Genomic DNA, 24,668 nt, shown 5'->3' with positions numbered 1-24,668 from the left:
ACAATTCATTCAGACAGAAGGTGCTGATTTCGCCCGCTTCTTCTCCAAACAATCTCCGCGCTCACTCGAGCATGCCCAGATCGACGGGTAACGTCTCGCAGCGTCGGGAAGGTCGAACAGCACGCGTTCGTTTCCGCTGCCGCCATGGCATGCAGCTGTTTCGGGACACCAGCTAGCCTGCGGCTGTCGCAATTAAAGGAGCACCGGCGCACGCCGGTTCAGTCGGCAGGCACGCCAGGAATCTCATACCTCTGCGTAGAGAGGAGGAGAGATACGCGGTATTATTGCACAGCGCTGCTGCCGTCAGGAGTGTGACCTGCTGGGCTCTTATCTTATCGGTGCACAGGTCAGAGCAGAACATACGCCCGCTCCAGCACGGGCGCCTGTATTGTGCTTCGGCAGCCAAGCGAACACAGTGCCACTAAGGCCTACATCACCTACATGCATAAGGGGGGGGGGGGTGTAGCAGCTATCTTTGATGACCATCCTTCAGCTGCCCTCTCCTTCTTCAATGCACGTTCCTCATTTCCATCCCTGCTGACGTCACCCCTCTGCGCTGGGCACTTAAACTCACGCTTGTAGCGCTTAATGACGTAATAACGGGTCACCCTTTAGCAACCCGACAGACACTCTCTTCTCAGTCAGCAGCACTATAGCTCTCGGCGCATTTCTGGGCGTGATTTTGGAGCCGGCGAATTACGGTACTCAAAGCATCCGACGACACACCTATACTAGAGGCCTCGGCAATCAGCCCGGACACGACAAAAAACGTATATCCTCGAGTCTTTTTACCGAGAGGATTTTGCTGCCCGCCTCGTGCGACCGCAGGACTGCACGATTTCCCTCGCGAACCCTGCGGCGCCGCTTGGCGTGCCAGACGTTTCCGCCGGTCTGGCGCACGGCGACGCAGCGCCCCCGGTGGCGGTTCGAGCACCCTTATTTTAGGCCTTCCCGCGGGGAACGATTAGCGACGTCCCCATGAGTCACGCCAGATCGAAGGTCGTACGCACGCCCCCGGTGCAATTCTGAGAAACCAGAAAACGCCGCTCTTACCAGAGGGCCGGACCCAACCATGATGTCTCCGAACCGCTGCCTTTCCCGAGATGCATTGAGCGCACGCGCTCGTTAAATTGCTTGCGTTATAACGTGACGTCAGCGGATGGCCCCGTCAGAGATAAGCATATTAGCAGATGGGAATTCAGCCACATCCGCCATACCAGAAGCTCACCCAGATATGGCCGACGCGGAGATGTAAATTCAAACTGCCCACAGCTTCGCTTGACACGTAGTCCTCCACGTCAAGTACTGCTTAGGAAAAAAAAAATCGCCCTTACAAAGTAAACACTCGATTCTTTCAAATCATTGCAGCCCCGCCCATGTACCGAGTAAGGGCCGTCGTACGATCGCTTAAAGCACCCACTGCGCGTTCGACTCAGGCCTGAGAAGAACCTGCCGCGGCCAACTCAAGCACGCGCGCTTGATTGTGTGCAAATGGCTGCCGCACGCGCGAAGCTCGCCGCCTCAGCCCACGCCAGCTGTCTCGCGGCGGGGCCTTCGAAATTAACCGCCGGCCCCGTTCGGGCGAGCGCGCATTACCGACCCCTCCTCCTCCTCGCCTCACGCCGCTTATTCAGCGAGTGAGCAGGGCCGCGCTTGACGCGACCGTGCAATGCCGGCGCGCTGCACTGCTTCGCGAAGGTCGGCAGGAGAGACCCCCCCACGTCTCGCGCAGCCTCTCTACTTGCGCGCAGTGCTGCTAGTTCCGCCTAGAGCCTACCTCCCTGCAACCGGAGCTCTGGAGACCAGGTATCACAATATGGCACTCCGATTGGTGCAAAAATCGTAAGTTACAGCTGGAGTCTAAAAGAGTGTGTAAAGGCGCGCTCACACTAGCGGGAAGCTTCCCGCGCCGGCACAGCGTCAACGTCGACGCTGCCTCGCAGCTCCTCGGAATGACGCTCACACTACGCGCGTTTTCACGCTGCGGTTGTCTTGGAATGTGGAGAGAGGAGGCGCTGAGGGAGGACCCGAACGAGCAGAAAGAGAAGGGGATAGTCACGTGACACTAGAGAAGACTGGAAAGCGCACCCTGCTAGCTCCCCTCCCGTCGCCCTGGCAAAGCAGCCGCCGAGTGCCCCGGCCGGCCGGGGCCGGCCGGCCGGACGCGCGCAGCCTCCGCCGCCGCCGAAGGGGTCACTGAGCTGGGACCGACGTCACGGTTCACGGTCGGCGCCCATTGGCTGTCCTTAATCACCGGCACGGGAAAAATAGGTACCGAACCCATCGCTCCGCGGGACGGGAGAGCAGGCTGTCCGCGGGAGAAAAACCGGCTTGGGCGGGAAGCGGCACGCGGGAAACGCCCGGCGTTGCGCGTTTTCCCGCTAATGTGAGCGCCCCTTAAACGATTGGGCAAGTTGGTCAGACATGCTTAACGGAATAATGGCGCAGATCAAGTGACAGGACAGCCGGAGAGTACAAACACACACAAGCGCCATGTGTGTGTTTGTGTGTGTACTCTCCTGCTGTCCTGTCACTTGATCTGCGCCATTATTCCTAAAAGAGTGCGGTGAGGGGCTAGTTGGTACGACATTATCGAAACAATGAATAACTGCGCAAAACGGACGGGACAAGAGAGAAGAAACACAAAAACACACGAGACAAGCGCAGAAGGTTGGACACTTCGGTTTAAACAAAAAATTAAGAGTCCGCCGAATTCAGTTTTCGAAATTTGATTTTAACCGAAAAAGGTCAATATTTATGGCTGGCAAGGTATAGGTAGCTGGCTGTTGAATGCGAACTGCACTCAGTCAAGCTGAAATTAAGTAAGTAGGAGGCCAGGGCCATGATGCGACGTTGGTGCTGTTGAATAAGCAGCGCAGGTGTGCCATTTGAGGTAATAATGTTCCGCTAGCATACATACACGCCTCTGACGACCTGGCAGCTAAGTTCTGCTGAAAATATGACCATAGTTAGAGCCGAGAGCTACGCCATTTCCGGCATTCAGATGACCAAAGTGGTGAGCGCTGCCCAACGGAGGAGTGGGCATGGCGAATTAAAAAAAAAAACAGAGAATGTTTACTACATTCGAATCAGTGCGAAAGCACGCAGCATGTGGTGAAATCGAAACACTAGATCCCTTTCTCCTCTCCTGTCGATGGTCTGCTTCCCAGCAAAAAGCCTACGTATCTGCAGATCGCCCTCGCTCGATTAGGGCTTCCTCTTTCTATTCCGGTTCTTCTCTCCTTTGGGGCAAGCGCCAGGGCACATGTCCTAAAACCAGTCTGCGATTACCTGCACAATTTCCTCATCGTAGCTGGGAGACTACTTCGTTAATTATAATTCACTTTTTTTTTATCAAGCACAAAATTCAACCTACTCGACTACTTTAACTGTGACATTGCCTCACAATTGTTTGTCTGTACAAGGCACCCTACACTGGCCAATACCCCACCGTGGCAATGTGACACTCCAACAGAGGAGAACACCAACAACAACAAGCACGCATTTGTGCCACGCAGAAGACGACGATGAGCGGGCAGTGCCGCGGCCCACACCGCTTTGTTACCTCGATTTTCATTCCGATTTCCTCAAGATATCTCAAAATTCGTGATTTTCTTTTTCTCTCAGATTCCTTTATATTTATGAGCCGCTTGAGATAAACAAGGATGAGTTTTTTTCCTGTCTGGATCTGCACCAAACCCTGGCCAATCCCCCACCGTGGGTACGTGTCATCGTTTTTAAGGCAGCAACAACGACAGAGCGCTTGCGCTAGGCTAGCTGCGAACAGACAAAGGAGCAAACAACGGACGATTCTGCTCAGGCCTGGTACCTATCGGATTAGTGCTTACGCATCTAAACGACAATTCGCAAGGCGGAACCAATAAGTTGACCGCGTGCAGCTCACAGGCGACGTCACAGTCTGCCGTCAACCCGATAACAAACTGGTCGGCGAGTCGCGTCTGCGTTTCGATTCCAAGTTCCGTAGCCGCTGGGATTAAGGAACTCTGGGCGCAGCACTGGCGACCGGAGCGAGGGGCTTCCCTCCAGGAAACATCTCAGCTAAGCGGTTAACACGCAAACGATTCGCGTAGTCGGGCAGGGAATTTCCGCGCAGAAACCTTCGAGTGTGGACTTTTCCATTCTTTCTACTTTTTCCCGTAGTTCGAAACTCTCAGCCTTTAAACTCGAAACTTTGTTTCGGCGCTGTAGGGACGGTTTTGGGAGTTGGCGCTATAGCCATCTATCAAGCGCACATGGGGAGCAGGACGCAACCGGTGCTTCCTGTGAAAAACGTCTACCCATTGACAGGAAGTGAGGCAAACTCTGCTAACAACAAAAAAAAAGTCAGTAATGCTGGAACATATACATGAGCTCTCAACACGGTCCGCCATGCAAAGTAAACGGCTGCGGAGGTCGGGACAAGATATGCTCATTTCTACACGGTGCAGCCTGGAACGACGACGCGGAAGGTATGAATTATGCCCGCGGAGGGGGGAGGGGGGTAGCGGGGCCTGCTTTGAAGAAACCGTTAAAAAAAATTCGAAAGGCACCGAGCAAAGAGCAATGAGGCGTGGCGCGACGGCTCGCTCGAAGCGTGTGCCATGCTCAGCGTGCTGCCAGAAACAGGGACAAACAATGGCTGCATACGCAGTGCAACGCGGAAGCAACCGACGCACTGGTCGGCGGCCGCATAGATATACGTTTTCCACGCTGCGTCCCGGAACGCCAGCGCAGAGAGACTATACGCGCGAATTCAGGGCACGCCGCATATACGCTATGCACACAGCGCCGTGACCGTGCGACACGAAGCGCGCATAGTCCACCTGTGGCCGACAGTGGTAGGTCGAATGCATGCCCTCCGTACGCATACGGGTCTTGGTACAGAAAAACTACCTGAGCATGCACATGGGCGAGAGAAGATTTGAGCAGTATACGCATCGTCAACACCACCACCGTCAGTATTGAGTCTATGGATGGCAAGAGCTGCGCACATCTACATACTGTGCCAGTAGAGGCCACTTCACAACCTCATTCCTTCACGACTTCCGGCTGCCACCGACAGTACGCTTTCCTCCCATCGCAGCGCGGTCTGCAACCCTTCAGGACAAACAGTTATCGGCCCGCCGCATTACATGCCTCCAGGTTCATTTCCAGCGTGGAGGATAACCCGAGTCTGCTAAAGACCACCGCTGTTCCCTCCGGCATTGTCACCGCCGGGAAAGTCGTGGGTGTGATGTGTTGCTAAGAGTTGCGAAACCCGTCCCGCCAGCAATGCAGCCGAGTCAGGTGATGGCCAGCTGTAATGTCATAACTGTGACTTGGCTTGGAAACAAGGAACCAGACACAAGGAACCGGAACAGCAAGCAGGAAGCCACCATGAGAACAGGTACAAGGCGTCCGCGTGCACCGAAAAGGGAAAGAGAGAGTGATGAGTGGTCAGAGAGAACCGAAGCCTGCAGTGTATAAGCAAACCGCTTCACTTAACGAATGCTTCTCACAAGCACCTCGCTTACTTGAGCAGCAAAGGTAGGAACTGCAACCAGATCGACATGTGGCCCAGAATGTTCGGCACAGAGTATACCTTCCATATACAGAGACGCGAATCTTCAACGATCGGGAGCCACTGAAATCCCCGCCCCCCCCCCCCCCCCCCCCCCCCCCCTGCCAACAAACCATTACGGACTGCACGTCGCGATCTTAATAGCTAGTTTAAAGGAACACAGAGGGGAACTCCTTGCAATTACTGTTCTCAGTATTAATTAATTGCGGTGTAGCGCGGCCTCTGGGATCCGCGAAAAGAATTTGGAGTCTACACTCGCATTTTGCTTGCGAAATCGGTCGGTGAAGGCGCCATCTGTATTTCATTTTTACTGCGAAAGCAGTATGTACTAGTGCCACGATGCAAAAATGCCGGCGTCTGTCTCTAGACTCGAAGAGTGAAGCCTCCACCCTCAAGAAGCACCAGCCACTAGCCACCTCCCCTAACTAGGGAGTTGCCCACCCACCCAGAGGCACCCTGGATCCACCCGCCCACCTTCACCCTACAGCGACGAAACAGCGTTGTACAAACGACCACCAGTGCTTCGAAGGCGCTCACGATAACGGCCGACGTGGGCAGCCGTGAGCACACATTCCTGTTCGGTGCTGCCGAGAACGCGAGTATTCTCGGCGTGCAATGTTTGCGAGCGATAGGACGGCCGAGGCCATGCCAGTCTTTCCGGCTGCCGCGTTCCTTTGATTTTGCCGTGCGGTGACGTGCGGTGACGTACCTCAATAATCTGAGATTTGCTGATGACATTGCCTTGCTGAGTCACTCAGGAGGTGAACTGCAAATCATGATCAACGAGTTAGACAGGCAGAGCAGAACGATGGGTCTAAAAATTAACATGCAGAAAACCAAAGTAATGTTCAACATCCTAGCAAGGGAACAACAGTTCACAATTGGCAGCGAGACCCTGGAAGTTGTGACGGAATACGTCTACTTAGGGCAGGTAGTGACAGCTGATCCGGATCATGAGAGGGAGATAACTAGAAGGATAAGAATGGGGTGGAGCGCGTATGGCAGGTTCTCGCAGATCATGAGTGGCAGTTTACCAATTTCCCTCAAGAGAAAAGTGTACAACAGCATAATCTTACCGGTACTCACCTACGGGGCAGAAACGTGGAGGCTAACGAAAAGAGTTCAGCTTAAGTTAAGGACAACGCAGCGAGCCATGGAAAGAAAAATGATAGGTGTAACGTTAAGAGATCGGAAGCGGGCAGAGTGGGTGAGGGAACAAACACGGGTTAATGACATCCTAGTCGAAATCAAGAGAAAAAAATGGGCTTGGGCAGGGCATGTGATGCGAAGGCAAGACAACCGCTGGTCTTTAAGGGTAACGGAGTGGGTTCCAAGAGAAAGTAAGCGTAGCAGGGGGCGGCAGAAGGTTAGATGGGCGGATGAGATTAAGAAGTTTGCAGGCAAAGGGTGGATGCAGCTGGCAAAGGATAGGGTTAATTGGAGAGACATGGGAGAGGCCTTTGCCCTGCAGTGGGTGTAGTAAGGCTGATGATGATGATGATGATGATGACGTAGGCTTCCCAAGGAACCCGCAGTGAAGCCCGCGATAGCCGACCTCGCCGCTCACCCGAGGGCAAGAAATTGCAAGCAACTTCTCACCTGTTGCCTTTTCAGAGCCTTCTGAATGGTGCTTGCTAACTGCAGTATTTACACACTTTGCGACGAACGGTTAATCCGCAGGGATGTCCATTTGGTAAGCGAGTAACGGCAACACTTTACGGGACTAAGCATGTTACGAAAAAGAACACAGCCACTGAATGGACTAACCCCTCAGCACATTTCAGTACTTACTTGTTTACATAGCGTACGGGTGCAAAAGGAATTACAGAAAGGTGTAAACGCGACACTTGTACATATATGCTTACTGGCCGTTGACTATAAGGCCCGATAACACTCTAGTGTTTACTGGTGGAATGACTTTCTCCAACAAAAAGCTTGACAATTTTGATTGCCTCTACTATCTATCCCTCTACCTAACCGCGTCGAGTCGCCCGTCGATATACGCGTGCGATTTCTGCCTTATAGAAAGGCAGCACGAGTGACATCAATCCAACCATGCTGACTGCGCTGCAGCGAGTTTCAGTTTCGGTTTGCAAAGACAGCTTTGTCCGGTCACGCTGGGTACTTTCCCCTCTCTCTGTCACCTCCCCCTCACTTAGTTTCGTGCTAAGCTCGCGTACTTTCATTCCCTAATCTCACTGCACGATAGTGTCATCACCGCGTTTTTACAGTCGCCAAAACGCGTATATATCGAATCCCGTTAAGTGGAACTCGCTTAATTCGAACTTCCGGTTTATTCGAAATGACGCTTTGATGCCGTCCACATCACGTCCATTCTCGGGCTTTCCTAAATCCGAACCACACACAATTCGAGTAAATATTCGGTACCCTCAGAGTTTGATTCAGCAAGATTCAACTGCGTACACAGTTTCAGTTTGCCCCTTTTTGTTAGGCCTAACGCGTGCCACGGACCACCCATCGCCACGATGCAACGCGTCGATGGAAAAGGATGCGACGCCAGTCCGACACGCTTGAACCGACTCGGCACGCGCTTCCTCCCCGTTATCCGGGCCTCAGTGAACTCCGCAGGGGCGCGCAACGTCCTGGCAGCGCGGGTCGCGTCAGCGAGGCACGCTTACATGCGGCCAGCACCGGAAGGAAAAGAGCCGCTATACGAATGCATCTTCATAATTCGGGACGAGCGGGCGCAGGCGTGCGCATAACTGCATCCAGATACCGCAAGCGGCGGCGTTGCACCGGCGCACGCATATACGTGCGTGCACCGCCCCTATGCGCAGTACGCCCCTGCAGCTATAGCTAGGCGCGTCAATACAGAGAACGGCACTTCGCGTACACGCGTCACTACGCAAGCGATTGCGTTTAGCGTCCTGTGTAATGTACAGGTCTGCCGACCCGCGTGCACAGAGCGCGTCGCGAGGCAAGTTGCACCGCGGATCAGGGAGTGAAATACAAAATGCGGGACCGCATTCAGGATAACGAGGGAGAGAGGGGGGAAATAAAAAAAAATCACTTATCTGATAAGAAACGACTAAAGAGAGCGAGACGCAAGATATGGCTTTCAAAAGCAGAACGAAGGAGCTAGAAATCTCTAAAGGAAAACCGCCACTCAAAAAGAATAGGCGTGGAGTTGAGGGGGCCGAAGGGGATCTGTACAACAAACTTTCTAAGAAAATAAAATAAGCGTCCGTTACTGAGAAACCTGTCCACGAGACACAGAAGTCATTGCCGCTTACCTCTTTCTCGCCATCTCTCCCTCTCCCCCCTTGCCGGAATGAATGCCACAACAAAAGACGAGGTGGCGGCGATCTTATCCGCGCTATGCTATATACGGGTCTATACGAAGCGCCTGTGCGAAAGTACTGCCCAGCTGCTCGCCCCGATAGAGGCTGGACGGGAGAGCATAAGCGGAGGAGGTGGAGGAACGAAGAAGGGAGAGAAACACACACACACACACACACACACACACACACACACACACACACACACACACACACACACACACACACACACACACACACACACACACACACACACACACACACACACACACACACACACACACACACAGTGGTGTGACTCGACGGCGTGTCCCGTACGTGACCAGCGTACGCCGGCATGCAATTAACGCAGCTTCATCTCCGCGCTGCTGCCGGTTGCCCGCGGCTTCTACCCCAGCCAGCTCGCCGCAGCGGCAGCAGCAGCGGCGGCTCGGCGACGCGCACCGGAAAGCGGAACGAGCAGGAAGCAGCGTCCGCGAACAGCCGCCCTCTCACCCTTTCCCTCCCCTTGGCTTCGCAGGGGGTCGCGTCAGGGCTTCCCCATACAGCTGTTCGCGGGCTGGCCGCTGGCGACGCATATAAAAGCGCGATGCGATGCTGGAAACAGGGGCGACACGCGGAACCGCTGCATTACATAAACACGCGCTTGCCATTTCTTTCTCTCTCTAATCCTCTCTCTCTGCATGCGTGCGTACGCGCCTTTTGTAATAAGCACGAGTGCGGCGCCGCGAACAGAACGACGACACCACTACGCGGCTGTTAAGTTCCAGTGTGTGGTTCGGTTTCCCAGAAGTGCTTCCGCTCGTTTCGCGACGAACGAAGAAATACAACAGAGTCCAAGGCGGATCAGCGAGCCACAACGGAGAGAAGTTGGAGCTGAACAAGCATGCCGACTGTGTAGCACCCGGGACGTCGACAAACAGCGCCAGAGCTACGAAGCAGACCGCACTGCGGAGGATCCGTTTACGGGCACCGAAATCTAAATTTCTGATTGGAACTCGTCCTCAACGGCGGAGCAAACGGGTCTTGTGGCTGCCGTTGACAATGTTCTACATAATTCTGCCCGCTACGCAGCTACTGCTATTATTATACAATCAGGATGCCACATCAGCGCCTACGTACGACACCGTACATACCTCCATGCGCTCGACAACCGACCATGCTAATCTAACGATGTTCTCGCGACAGTCCTGCACGAAAGTAAACATTGCCTAGCACAATTAGCGATGATTACCTTGAAAAGCGCCCATAATGGCAGATATACGATAGTTGTTCCAACACCAAAGGCCAAGGCGTGAGGCATCGTATCTGTGTACGTATCTCTCCTAGCAATAGCAAAATACTATGGCTGTAATACAGGCTTGCTGAAGATAAGCCAAATACTTTGCATATATACGTACGCAGGCAATCGCTACATCCGGGGATGCGCCCTTTCCGACAGTCTACTCGCAAGGAGCATTGCACACATATTCTGGAGTCGAGTTTCCTGAATGTCTGATGAACCGACGTAACTACCGCTCTTAACAATGCCAAAAGGTCAGAGAAAGCGGACGCTTTTCTGCAACAGTACAGCTAGGAGAGCGCCAGCTGCTAACGAAGTGTCTTGGGCAACGAGGCGACGAACAGCTTCGAATACATTGAAGCACTGCTTGCTGATCCGTCAAGAAAGGTCCCAAGATGCAGAGATTCTTCAAAGAAACAGTGTTCCGCCATATCAGGTCACTGTGGTGCCCACCAAATCAACCGTGTGTGACCAAAAGACTGAAGAGACCTCAAGCCACTCCGCTGCACCGCATTCGCATGAGTTCAGCTCGAATACCTCGGCGCAGATCCGTAAGACTGGTGCGGCATCGTCGTACATCACGTGGTGTGCGTGAGCATCTAGAACATTACCTTGTATCTGCACGTGCAACATGCAGGTACAACGCGGATAGGTGTGTCCTACTCGCTTCCCCTTAGAGGGCAGGAGTGCCGCCCGGTTCACTTTCAAGACTTTATCTTCACATAGGAAGGAGGGTTGTCGCCTTCTAAAATCCCTTCAAGACAGCGATCTGGGCGACATCAGCCGATGATGACTATTGGGGGTGTTCGTGTACCTGACGGCGCAGCTCTGTGAAGCTATCGGTTCGAGACCTAATCGCCTTTTTTTTTACACTAATAGAAATGCCAAATGGCGTATGGCCTGCGTAACAAGAGTTTCAAATCGACAGTCCTAAAAACGAAACCATGCAATACCGGTAGCTCTCTTGTTTTAGCACCTCTCAAGAGATAAGCCACCAACGAGCTTTGCGTCCACCATGGCAGAGCTATATGGCTTCTCTACATATGTACCGCCACACAGGCAGAGTGAAAACGAAACCAAGCAGCTCCGCAACAAGTACACACTCAAGCAATAACGCAAAGTTTAGAAGCGTGCGCACCGCAGCACAATCTATTATCGCGGCATCGAAGCTTGCATGTATATAGCGGTCGCTCGCAGGCAGCAGCCGGTTTTTCATACGGTATTCAAAAGACGTGCTGTGCTCGACGCGGCGTGCCACACGGCGACGTCGCGTTCTCGCTCACAATAAAGAGCAACGCGCGAGCTGCCGCGTGTGAAGTGCAGTGCCCATTCCCTTGCGTGATATATACCTGAGTTTGGGCGGCGGCGATACATCCTCTGGCGTGCACCTTGGCCAGGTCGTAGCGCTTGGAGCGGCGGGTCAGGCACCCGGCCGCGATCTTCGCGGCTCTTGCCACCAGCTCCGACATGGCGGCGGGTCACAGCACCATCTCACCACGACACACACGACGGGAAAGCACAGCGTAGGACTACGGCAGCGGAGACAAGACCCAGAGTGAAATAGCGACGCTCTGCAGGGCTCGGTGACGGCGGCTGGACACGCGGGACTCGGCTGTCGAGAGAACAAAACGCCGATGCTCGCCAAGGGTCGACGCGTTTCACGGCGAAGAGCGGCGCACACTTGGACAATGAGCGATTTCGCTCGCGCAGGTCTTCACGGGAAGCAGCTTGAAGGCTTCGGGAAGGAGGCCTTTTCAGAAGGGCACACCAGAGATGGATGCACAGTCGCGAACAATGTAGATCCAGGTCAAGCCTTTAGACAAAGACCATCTGCGTCCATCCAACTCCTCCCTGTCTCTAGGTTGATGTTCACGCTGGGCGGCTATCCACGAGGTAAAGAATGGCACCAAAGTTGAAGTGTCTCTTGCTTCGCCCTCAGACTTAATCACCACTGCCCTGCTACCAGGGTTCACGACGAAGAGGTCCCATCGGTTCCAAGTTAACGGCCAGCTCACACCTTCCGCACCCCTGCCCTTCAAAACACGCAGCGGCGAGGGAGGCGTGCTGGTGCACACCACGGCAAAGCGGCTCCTACACACGGGAGCCGAGGCACGACGCACCTGTCACCGCTGGCCTCGAGGATGCGTCGACGAGCGTGGGCAGAAACGATTGGCAGCTAGCCCGGGACTGTGCGCGAGCCGCTATCGCTCCGCGGATGAAGGCGATAGATCTTCCCGGCGGAACTCGGCAACGGCTGGCCGAGCGCGAGTCGGCCACGGATCCTCTTCGATGCGGGTCGCGGCGGCGACGGGCAAAGACGGAGGTATGAAGCCTGGCGCGCGGTGATGCGTCGCCGCGCCAAATACGCGCCGGGGCGTCCACTGAGGCGGCGGCGCCTGTCGCCGAAACCCGCCCACTCAGGCTACGGCGGCGGCGGTTGAGCACGCTTATCAATCACACGACGAGGCGAGGGCAACCGAGGGGTCCGCACTGCCGCCACAGGTCGTCGCCACACTCCGGCTCGCGCTGTTAGCTGCTGCTGTTGTGCCGCCCGGCGAAAACCACACTCCGCCGTCGCGCCGCCGCTGCTTCTGCTCCTGCCCTGGCTGCTGCGCACGAGAAAGGCTGCACCGGCGCTTCTTTTTCGATTTTTTTCTTCGCCTTTTTCTCACCAATCGAAGGCAGTGGGACGAGGTCCAGGGAACGAGGGCCTGTACGGCGGTCGGGGAAGGGAGGATAGCGCGCAGGCGCTCGCTTCTCGGGTCTCCGTCCGTCCGTCGTCAGCCCGCGTCGTTCGGCGGAGGTGGTTCGGATCGCGTTACGCGCGACCGTTGAGCTCGCTCTCGGTGGGACTCGCCTTTCGCGCCGGTGGCGGATGCCGCCGATGCACCAAGTAGACGCCTCACCGCCCACTTCCGGTCGTCGGTGGTGGTGGACGAGTCGCCTCGCGCAGATGCACGAACAAACACACACGAAAAAGCACGGACGGAAGCGGCCAGGAGCGTCTAGTTTTCCTTCTCTTGTGCGCGAAGAGACGCCTCCGCCGTCTGGTCGCCGCTTCTCGCTGCTGCTGCTCTCTTACCACCTCCTCCCAGAAGGAGGGAGTGCAGAGAACACGAGCACTCTGCGAAGCGACGTCGGCCCGCCCGCGATTCCGGGAAGGAAAAAGAAACACAGCGCGACCGGCCGGCGACCCTGGGTTCGATTTAGTGGCTGGCCCTCTTCGAACAATTCCAGCCGGGACTACGCCGTCTTCGCAGCGGGTTACGCGCCGGCAACAGGTGCGAAGATAACTGGAAAATAAGAGGACAACTGTCGACACATCCGGAAGATGCGGTAATTCCAATGGGGCACCGAAGTAGGCCGTCTCTCCGCGAGTCTTACTGGAGATCTTGGCCGCAGGCGAGCCGCTGCAGCCAGATACGGCGCATCAACTCCAGATGGCGGTCAGATGCGGCGAACGGCATGCTCAATTGCGCTAGCTCTCAAACCGTGGCACACCCCGACCATGCGGAAGAACAGCGCCGTGTATACCGGCGGCTCAGTCCCGTTGACATATCCAGTTCGGCGCAGCGGACCGCGGACTCCAGCGCGACGCTGGCCGCCGCCGCTCTCGGCGCCTCGCCGTCCCACACCGGCGCACAGGCGGTAACGTCGGCGGCTGGGGAACCGTGCGGGCACACACAGAAACGGGGCCGCCGCTGCCGCCCGGCTACGGCGCACACGCAGACACAGTCGGAGCGCGCGGCTGTCAGCTGCACGAGAGAAAAAAAGAAGAGCAGAGGGACGACTAGCAGCGCACCAGGAGCAAACAAGAGGACGGGCAGATGCTCGACGACGCGTCACGCGGCCACGCTACCGAAACGGTGCACGGACAACAAACAGCACAGTGCTGCACGCGGCCGGGGCACGACGGCGCACGGATGAACGGACGGGCGCTGCGACAGGCGGCCGCCCCCACCCCATGCGCCACCGCGCGCACACAGACACACACGAGAGGGAGGAGCGCTCGAGGGCGTTTTATATGCGACGGAAGTCGGCTGGTGGCCTCGGCACGGTGAACAACGGCGCCGCCGGGTCCAAAACACGAACGGCGTAGCCGACGGGGCGCTGCCAGCTCTCGTCTTGCCGACGACACGGCGACGAGGTCCTTCTTCCGGCTTCGAAGCCGAACCCCGGTGCAGTGAACTCGCTGTCGCGGTTCCGAACTGAAAGGAGTCACTGGTTATCTTCGTGGCTCACGACTGAGTCGGCGCCAGGTGGCGAAATTCCAATGGACAGTAACACACTCCGATGTCTTCGAGTAGGTTCAGCGCTGACGTTCCGTTTGGATGACCGAAGCGGAGTGGTCAGCTGGCCAGCGACGCAGAGAGAAACAAGCAAGCGCGTTTGTCGAGCCAGCTGGTAGCGGCTCCTCGTGTGCAACGCCAAGTCCTGTGGTGGACGAATCCCCAGCGGGCATGCGTCTAGCCCGCTGGACTCGAGAGAAGCCGTGGCAGTGGAGAGGCGAGGAACCAGGTTACTGGAACTAACGACTCGGGCCAGCAGCAGGGACGGCAAACAGAACGCCGCCGGCGCGCTCCACGGAGCGAGCCGCTCTTCTGGCGGCGGCGCGAGTCCTCCGACGCCGCTGACGGCGACGTCGACGAGGAGGAGGAAAAAAAAAAAAGGAAGGCGCCGCAGAAAAACCTGTTGCGCCGACGAGACACGCCAGGAATGCGCTGTGAAGGTACGCGCTCGCACGCACAACGGTTCATTCTCTCTCCTCTTTAATTATTTCCCCCTTGTGCGTTTTTATTTCTTTCGCTCGGGCGGCCGGCACGCACCGGACAGGCACAAAGCGCACACGACGGACGGCGCCAAAACAGAATCCGGCCGGCCGCGTCCTCGTCCCGACAAGGAGAGGCAACGGACCGAGGACGCGCCACGGCTCTCTCTTGACGAGAAGAGCCCTTCATTTCTCCTTCGCAAGCGCAGGAGCGCGACAGTAGTGGCACGCTTTGGCCCCGGTCGTGTACCGATGGGCGTGATGGGGGGAATTCGCTGCCCTCTCGTATACCCGTTGATGGACGCAACGGCCCAGAGCGGAAACGGGCGGCCGCTTCGGGTCGAGAGCGCGGGCGAGAGGGAGGCTGCATACGAAATGCGAGGAGCGTGCACCGCCAGCTGCACGCGCTCCACGATGGGAATGAACGGCCAACAGAGAATGCAGAGTATTAGGAGCGCGGCGAAAGCCATCGGTTACGCATTCCTGGCAGGCAGTAGCGAGCGTAATAATGCGGTGCATTCCACTCACTCGGAGAGTGCGCACTGCGATCGTAGCTGGAAGCGGTGTTCCCTTCGAACCAGTTCCTTCACGTTGCAACGGATCAGGGCTGCAGTGAAAACTTCACGCAGGTCACTGCGCCCGCTCTTCATAGCGGGTCTGGAGGTAGGAGCTTCATATGAACGCCCGCGGGGGCAAAGCTAGGCAGCTTTTGGGTATCAGACGCGGATGGGCAGTACCTTGATGGCCAGGAGCACCACGGAAGCCCCACATATAACGAGGCCCAGACAAAGGGAGCTCCGGTCACGCTACCACTCATGACCCTTATGCTTTCCAGAAAGGTGGTTCGAGCCACTTAGCTGTCTTCCGTTTTTTTTTACCTGCTTCTCGTCTCTTTCTGTTCAACCTTTTCCTTTCTCACTCCCTGCCAGAAACTGCGCATCGACTGAGGGTATCGCAGTACGCTGTCCCTCATTTAACGTCCCACCGATACGGTGTGGATGCGAAGAGATTCTCCGCCTCAGGCCCATAGCAAACGCCGGGTTCATTAACCCAGGCCCAGGACAAGTCGCAGCAGCTTAACGAACTTTCGAATCGAATAGCAAAAAAAAAAAAGCTTACGCAAGGGGACAACGCAGGCAGCTCTTTTTCACGACAGTGAGACCGCAGGGAATAACGCTTGCCGCGCTTTCCCCGATATACGGGGTGATGCGGCAGTCGATTACAGCTGTTCGCGAGCTAAGAAGCGTGTAGACGTGTACAGCTGTCCACAAAAGTTTCCGGAACACGGGAATTACAACAAAGCATAACTGCGGGCAGTGAAAGCATGCAGCCGAGTGTGCTTTGGGCTTCCCAGCGCGACCTCCGCAGTGCACCCTTCAGTGTATAACTGCTGCTGCGCCTCTGAGCAGCGATGATATTCCCAAATGTATCATGAATTCGACGTTCCAAAGACTTTTGCGGCCAACTGTACGTGAGCCCGCTTGTATACTGTACACTAGCCCCAGAGTTTGCGTGGCTATATGTATACAGACTCCCCTCTGAGCTGACCGCGATCTGAGGCCAAGCGGTGCACGAGACTGCCCAGATAGCTGCCGCGCAGTGGCGACGCGGGCCGGCTTCCCGGAGGCGTTTGACGCGTCCGTCTGCCGCCGCAAGACAGGCAGGTAGCCGAAATAAAAAGCAAACACACGCCAGCTCGCGGGGGTCGACGGCCTCGCCGAACGCGGGTCAAGTGGGAGGCGACGACGCTAACGGGGCCCCGCTGGCCTCCACAGCGGTGTGTCCCGCGCGCCCGCAGGTCAGACAGTTATCGACAACGTTTCGCACCGAGGCCAGAAAATGAGGCGCCGCACCCAGCGTCAGCCGACGCCCGCCGTGTTGTGCGCGATGCACGTGTGTGTGTGTAAATGCACACAACTTCCCCGCGCGTTCGCAGCTGCTGTCAGAAAAAGGTTCGGAGGGTGAGTGAGGACTGTTGACGCCTTGGGTACTGTTGACAGTTTGGGTACCGTGCGTTGCTCGCAGCCCATATCCCTCCGCCATGCCGTTTACATCTTTCAATAGCTCTCTGCGTTTCTTTTACAGCGTGATATGATCATCACGTGACAAGCTGCGTTGTGACCCGTCATGTGACCGATGACAATGCGCCATGACGCGACCCATTAACTGTCAAGGGGCCGTGCGACCCACTGATTAACAAGTTATGCAATCCACTAAATGTACCAAACGACCTACTTAACTGTCATCCCTACGCTAAATGAACTCACGAGTGAACGACTAAACACATTCTTTTGAGCACATTCTTTTTTTCTATACATCCACCTTCCACATAAGCCTGAAGCCCAAACTTACTGCGCTACATAATGTGAACGCCATTTTGCCAAGGTTTGTGCCGTTTCGTTATCTGAATAACAATTTAGAAAAAACTTCCAAAAAAAGTTACCACATCTGAACCCGACGGCAATGAAATCCCGCGAAACAATGAAATTCCCGAGACAAATATTTTCGACTCCCCGAAAAACGTTCACAAGCCCTCTTCGTACAACGCAGCAACAACGCGAAGGTTTCTGAAATAGCGGTCCAGAACTAGAAACCGTTATGAAACACGCATATCTCTGTCGGGTGCGTGTACTACATAGTGCCAACTCTACAGCTGTCTCGGCAGTCAGTGTATGATGTACAGGCGGGGGATGATGATGACGAATGAACGTGCGCTGTCTTGCATTCCTGAAGAAAAAAAATGATAAAAACACAAAGGCGGTCTTTTACCTTTTGAAAACAATATCGTCACGTGACTCGCCGCCAGATGCCGACGCTGTCGAGCTGGACGGCTGCATTGCAGGGCACTGCGATGGCAACTATTTCGGCTCATACGGTGAAAAAGCGCAAGCTTTTGACGATCTATTTCGACGCGAAGGATTACGACGAACGCTTTTCTGGGATTTTTGCCCTTCAATGCACGTCAGAAGACGGAATTACTAATTCGCACCTACCAGAGGGAAGCTGTAGGGCTGCTCTCCACTGTTGAAGAATTCGCCCTGGTCCGAGATTCGAACCCGGGACCATCGTATGTTCGAGACAGTCGCTACACCAACTAAGCTAACTAGTTAGGCTGGCAAATGGCAGGACAAGGCCCGGGTGATGAACAATTAACTCGAAGCGGGAATTAGGCTAAGCACAAAGTATCTTCCCGTAAATGTATGGGAACTGCATTTATGCTTGCATTTCTCATAACTATATGTCGTATACTCCCATTATAGACATTGGACAAACATGGTTCATGATTTGGGTTTGATTTCCTTGGTAGCCATATGACCGTTCTCGGGTGGATGCCAGTGAGCAATTGCTTGTTTGATTCAAATCTCACGGCCCTGGGAATTCGCATCAACACATCGGACGAACTGCACCTCTGTTCTCGAATCGTTAAAAATAAAGCATTGTGAGTAGTGCTTATGTTGTTCATGGGGGTTCAACGTCCCAAAGCGACTCGGGCTATGAGCGATGCAGGTTGTGAGGAGTGTGAAAATGCGCACCATTGGAGGAAGTTAGCAGCATATGTAATATACACAGCCGGCCAACGCGGATGGACACCTCGCCAGACTGAGTTGCCAGCAACAGAAACCGGGGCTTTTTATGTTGTCTTCACCAATGCCGCTCCACCGTCACTGCTGGCTATATATAAGGCACAGCATGAGATGCGCAGTGCCTACCAAATGGACTAGACGTCTTAAACTTCCCGGTGTATATAAAGGTTTAGTTGTCCATGAGAAGTGGAGCTTATATTACTTTGAGAAGTGTGCGCCGAATGAACGATGACCATCGACGGCTTCGACACAGACTTCGATTCGGCAGGAGATAGAGGGGGCCGAGTCGGAGCGGTGCGCCCGATGCATTCGACACGGTCCGGTCTCCTCGGCGATCAGTGGCCATAAAAACCTTGAGCGCTTCGATAGCAGAGAGTGTTGAAGGCGGCAGTAAAACATGACAAATGAAAAAAGAAACAAAAAAGGGGCGGAATTCTTAGGTTACACGCGTATACGTCAGCTTATAATGTGTGCTGACCCATTTTCATGATCAGGAAAAACATTTGCAGTTTGCCGCGGATACCTTCATTGAAAGGTTCAAATGTTATCTTTTGCGAACCGACACGCAAAGAATCGTTCCTTGCATCTGGTTTATGACGTCACAAAAAGAACGACGCATAAAACACACACCTCTGCTTAGAGTCTCTAGAACACAGCCTAAAAAAAGTTGTCAATGCGCATGCGTTGACGCAGCACTTAAAACAACTTCGCGCTAGTTCACTGCTGGCTTGCTCCCTCTAAAGGGCCCTGATGCGCGGTTCGATTCAGGCATTCGCAGCCGGTACATACTGCCACAAATAAAGAACGCCGAAACGTGCATGATAAATTCAAAAAAAATATCCATAAAAATCAAATATACAAACGTAAGCGGGCCCGTGCAATGCACTAATGCACAATCGTATGCGCTTGAAAACGGCGGCTATCTGCTGTGCTGCTCCCTCGTGCACAAGGCCTGATCGTTGGACCACCCAGCGCGTATAAAAGCAGAAGGGAACGACCGAGAAAACGAAACGGCCAGGTTCTGTGGAGGGGGGAGCAAAGGACAGCACATGTTACGCGCTGAAATGCTGACTATATGCCAGAGAAGTAAGAATACAAAATAAAAGAAAGCAAAGTATAAGCGTTCGCCTTCAGCGGTGGTTTCATTACACACGGGACCGATACATGTGGGTCGTGATCCGCTCTGCCCGCACAGCAGACAGCAACGTTGAGTACAAGACCCGAATGCACGGACGAGGACGGTCGGCCGACCCGTCGGCGACTCGCCGCCCTCACATCTTTTCCTCCGGTGAGTTGGCGCTTCAGCACCTACAGCGTCCACACCACAAGACAGACTACAGTCAAGACATACTACAGGCATAATCTGGACTCGTATTCTGGAAGAGTCCACTAAGTTGCCGTGTCCAAACAGGCGCTGTCTTCAACTGGCCGCTTTCTCTTGCTCCAAAAGCGTCAAACGCCGCCGTCGCCGCCATCCCGGGTAGCGTTATGGTTACGTACACTCTAAACAAGAAAGGGGCAGAAAGGGAGTAAACTGGCCTCTATAACGCACTCCCTTTTACGAAAGGGAGGCAGAGGACAGCTTACTCCTATTTTAGTCCCACATAGGCGTATTCGTGTTTAGAGTGTAGAACCTCTCGCTGCCCTGAAATCGAACACAGCCGCCTGGGTTTGCTTTATTTCCGACGCTGTTGCATAAATCGTAAGCATCCACTGCACATGTTTTGCGACATTCACTTTTGCGCGACAAAAACGCAACTGCAAGTGCAGTTCCAGCCGAGATGACGAACAACCGAAAATACTTGTCAGCTGTCGTCACGCAGCCGTATAGTCTCCACAGTAGGATTCGAAGCAATCAGCGCAGACCCGCAGCGGACACTTGCAAAATGCGCGCCCTGGCCTCGTTAATTGCCGCCAAACTGAACAGGGCTTCGTGTGTGCGCGCGTATCGGAGCTCGTCGAAGCATCTCCGTGCAACGCATACCCAGCCGCACCCCGTCTATGCCACGCCTCGACCCGTGTCACCCGCGGCGACAGGGCACGATGCCAACGGGGGAAAACTACAAAAGCAACCACGCCCCGCACACCTCGCTCATGCATCGCCGCAGCCACGGGGTAAAATGAAATAAAAAAACGAACAAAAATAATGTGCTGCAACAAATCACGACGCCAGCAGCGCTGCTCAAAAACAACCAGCTGCCTATTGTCGGAACTGCGGCGATTATGCATTCCCGAACACGACTGCCGTGGTGCTGGTCGAAAGCTGTGCAGAATAAGGCCTGCGCACACTCACTCACTCCCTAGTGGCCTTGAAACGAAGGCCTCTTCTTTTATGCATTTCAAGAGCAACTTGGAGAGGTGGGTACACACACATACACAGCCCTTCTCGGCACGTGTCGAAGTCTAAAGTGAACGAATCGAACGCGGAAGACAAAGCCGATGCGCGCACGGAAAACAACCTTATACGGACGGCACAATGCAAGATAAGGGGAAACAAAAAATAAACAGAGGAACAAGAAAAAAAGCAGCTTGTGTGCGCAGGAAGGCGGCAGATTGGACAGAAAGGCTTTAGTGCCCATGCAGCTATCGGTACTCTGTCATCTCACGCTGTCAAGACTCGGGACAGACGTTTTTCTCTCTCTGCCAGGTGATGTCCCATGTTGCGAACAGCCAAGGTGCAGCACAGACTCGCATAACTTGCACGGCTGTTTTGAACGACCACAGCCACGTGGGCAGCAAGCATAGAATTTTTCTTTAACTGACTGCTCTTCGAATTTCTTCCGAGTATTCGTCAGAGCGGTACTCCCAAAAGCGTGTAAGCAGCTCACCAAAAGCAAAGGGGTTGTGTGGCGTAAGCTACAAACCGGAGTCTTTCTAAACCCCCAGCTTTATAGCAAGTGGCACCCGGAGATTTTCAGCCCCGGGTGCAAGCGTTGCGAGGGCATAGCGGACATGATCCATATGATATGGACATGTCCGAGCTTTGGAGAACCTGAGAGAACATACGAGCCCTGGGAGGCACTGCTTCTCGAACAGGAAGAAAAGGGACAACGTGAATTCATCCGTCTCGCCAAGGGCGCTGCTGAGATCCAGGAGATGCCGGTCGACGGCCGAAGGGGAGGACAAGGCTGCGACCGAGTTGCGCCCCGGATCCCCGTCAACCTTTTGACGGGTGCTAATAAATGTTATTTCTATCTCTCTCTCTCTCAACTGACTGCTCAACCATTTCATCGGCAAAACATATAAACGTTGTACGTGCGCTTGTTCAGTGATCTTGATACCACATGTGTGGTGACTAAAAGTATACCTAACTGGACATAACGGTATTTCATATTATTTCAGTTATTTGCGTTCTATATTTGGCAAGCGTGAGGTGATTTTATCGGCATGATTGCGGCCCATTAAGATACCTATAGGTACGGGCACATCCAGGCGGGGACATTTATGCAATTCCAGCAGCAGCAGGGAAGCTTTCCGGCGCTTGCGGCGTATAGGAACTAATAGTTGATCGGCGAGTAGCAGGCATAGAGAGATGTATAACAGTTGTCTCCCATACTTTAGTAATCACCTGTGGGGCCGAAGCTCTGCGGCCAAAGGAAAGGTTTTAGTTTAGATTGAGGACAGCGCAGGGGGCCATGTAAAGCAAAATGATAGGGGTAACGGAGAGAGAGACAGAGAGAGCGCAACGCAAACTGGAGAACAAACTCGGGTTAATGGCTGCATCTATAGCAGAGATCGGGAAGGAGGAAATGGTCTTCGGAGGGACATTCCCTGCGGATAGCAGTTAACCGATGGTCTGCCAGGACGACAGAGTGAAATGCAAAGGAAGGCAAAACAGCGAGGCACGCCGGTAGCCGAGATTAGGGGCAGATTTGCGCAGCTCAGGACTAATTTAGAGATCGATGGGCTTCTTTTTTGTACTGCGGAGAACGCAACCCGGTTGATGGTTACGAACAGTAGGTGTGTTGTAAGACAAAAAAAAAGTGAATGACCAATGAGAACGTACTGAGAAGTCCAATGAGAACGCATGCGCTTTAATACGCAGCTATATCGCTCTTGTTTCCTCGTCCCGGGGGATGGAATTCTTCTGCCTCCTAAAGGACATGCTCGAAGCTGAAAAAAAGTCGAGACTTCCCTTGGAAGGCATTTTTCTCCTCCACAGCCCCCGCGTGAAGCTGCTGCGCGGCCACTATAATATGCCACCACTACAGTTCATATATGCCACCACTGCAGTCGGATACAACTCAAGAAAGAAGCTGCATTTCCCCTTCAAAGGACCCCCTTCCAGCCAATGGCATCGGCCGATTCTCAGGAGCCTGCTGGCGCGACAATGCAGGGAAGGGGGGGGGGGGGGGGGGGGTAACTATCCCCGACTATGGAAAGAGGGACTGTCCCCTGTCATCTGCCACTCCCTGCTACCACTCATCTGCCACTCACGCTAGCAGGTTCATGAGAATCGCCCGACGCCATTGGCTGGAAAGGGGTCCGTTGAAGGGGAGATGCAGCTTCGTTTTTGAATGCTATCAGGCTACATCCCTGCCCTATGGTTACTAGGTAGGGCGGCTACCTTGGCTCACTGCACTGGCTACCTACTCCAGCCGCCCCAAATGAGAGGGCGGGGGGGAGGGGGGGGGGGTGCCCATCTCTTTTAGTGATGTAGCACAGGGGAAGGATAGCTAGCCGCCCTAGCTGGGAGAAGGAGGGGAAAAAAAAATAAAGGGTGTGCTCTGCTCTCACGGGCGCGTCTAGTAGTAGTACTAGCTGCCCGAGGGAGTCTCGAACACCAAAACGGCGCAAGCGGCCGAGCAGGTTTGCTGCGGCCACAAAGGCTTCACCCACTTTCGGTCCACTCGACGGCAGGGCCAAAGGACGCATGCAGCGCGGCACGGCCGCTACGCTGCACCTTTCCCGGCCGTTTCCAATTCATTATTACCGCCGCCGTCCGCGAGCGGTGCTACTTCGCGCAGCCGCCGGCGCAGCAGCAGCCCGTTCTCTCTCGCCGATTCCTATCGGGGTTTGGAGAACGACGCAACAGGCCCACCTCTTCTTATCGCCGCTATTCCTCTTCTTCTCTGCTTTTCCTTTCTCCCCGTCTGCCCTGAACGCGAGACGAAAAGAAGACACACAGAGGAACAGTCGCCACAATGAGATGCACAGCACGCCGGTCCTCCTGCATTGTCTCCGACCGACGGCCGCTCGGGGCGACAGTCGTATCTGCGACGGGGCTCCGCATCTAGGCTGCACGCGCGTCGCACGCCCGCCGACTCCGCATGTCCTGGACGCACGACTGCTCTCTCGCGTTTCCCGCGCTTGCGACAGCCTTCGGAGGCGGCGGCGCAGTGCATCGCCCCATGCGAGGGAAGACGCTCTCGATGCAAAGAGCGTGTCGTTACACTGAAATGTTGCGTCTGAGACGTTTCACGCAACAAAACTATTGGCTTGCGCTACCCGCGGATGCACCGAAAGCAACCCTTTTTGTTCAGAGTTTCTTCGTGTTTTAATGTCAACACATGCACCGTTTCTGACTCTCCTCGGCGATTTTCAACGTCATAATAGTGTCCCGTACCCTCGCAAAACTTGACCAATCTGCGGTTGCTCTCCCAAGCTGTCACGGTGACGGCTGTACAGGGTGACCTTCTCCTCGGCAGTCGGCACCGTACGTCGGTGCGTCGCCGTATTTAGCGGGAAATGCAACTGACCTGAGCTTTTTCTCTTTTTTTTTTGGTGGGGGGGGGGGGGGGGGGGTTCAAGGACCGTCGGCTTCTTCCCGGTTTATTCTTTGTGCGCTCATTCGCGATCGTCGACAGGGAGAAAACCTCGCTGTGAGCCGGGCAGTTTCATAGTCACCGAACGTGCGAGATCACAAACGTCTGAAATTCGCTTAGCAGTGCACTACAAAGCCGGCGCTCAGAAGTGACGGTTCTTGTAATGCGCGCATATATGGCTTCGAAAGTCTCACTTCCGCTGACGGACTCACTACGCAAGCCGACATGTGCAGCGCCGAGTTATCTCTGTCGCGGTGCGCGCGCATTGCGTCCACCGCAGATCAGTCAGCACCGGAGGCGCGACGCGGGCCAAGGTGCGCAAACAAGAGAACCTCCCAGGAGGATTGGTGGAGTGAGATAGGCGACACGTATCGTCGCCTGTTGTCAACGATACTTCAGGAATGCGGCTG

At 54.7% G+C, this 24,668-nt stretch overlaps 1 protein-coding gene across 37 annotated transcripts in view; it reads right to left on the bottom strand.

Moving 5' to 3' along the window:
- baz (par-3 family cell polarity regulator) overlaps nucleotides 1-24,668 on the bottom strand; it is a 207,283-nt gene that overhangs the window by 74,759 nt on the left and 107,856 nt on the right. For 15 of the 37 annotated variants that reach the window (XM_077658880.1, XM_077658887.1, XM_077658882.1 and 12 more), the window contains exon 1: nucleotides 11,491-13,874. The exons of 18 other annotated variants lie outside the window; for them this stretch is intronic. In XM_077658880.1, coding sequence (XP_077515006.1) covers nucleotides 11,491-11,610 — 120 coding nt within the window. In that variant the 5' untranslated portion in view covers nucleotides 11,611-13,874. Of the gene's footprint in view, nucleotides 1-1,053; nucleotides 1,090-11,490; nucleotides 14,141-24,668 lie in introns of those variants that run through there. 4 more of the 37 variants (XM_077658912.1, XM_077658901.1, XM_077658910.1 and 1 more) reach the window with 3 other exon arrangements.

This window comes from Amblyomma americanum, chromosome 3 (assembly GCF_052857255.1).
Source record: "Amblyomma americanum isolate KBUSLIRL-KWMA chromosome 3, ASM5285725v1, whole genome shotgun sequence".
Taxonomy (NCBI): Eukaryota; Metazoa; Arthropoda; class Arachnida; order Ixodida; family Ixodidae; genus Amblyomma; species Amblyomma americanum.
The sequence above is the reverse complement of the archived record's forward strand: the minus strand, read 5'-3'. Positions and strand labels throughout refer to the sequence as shown.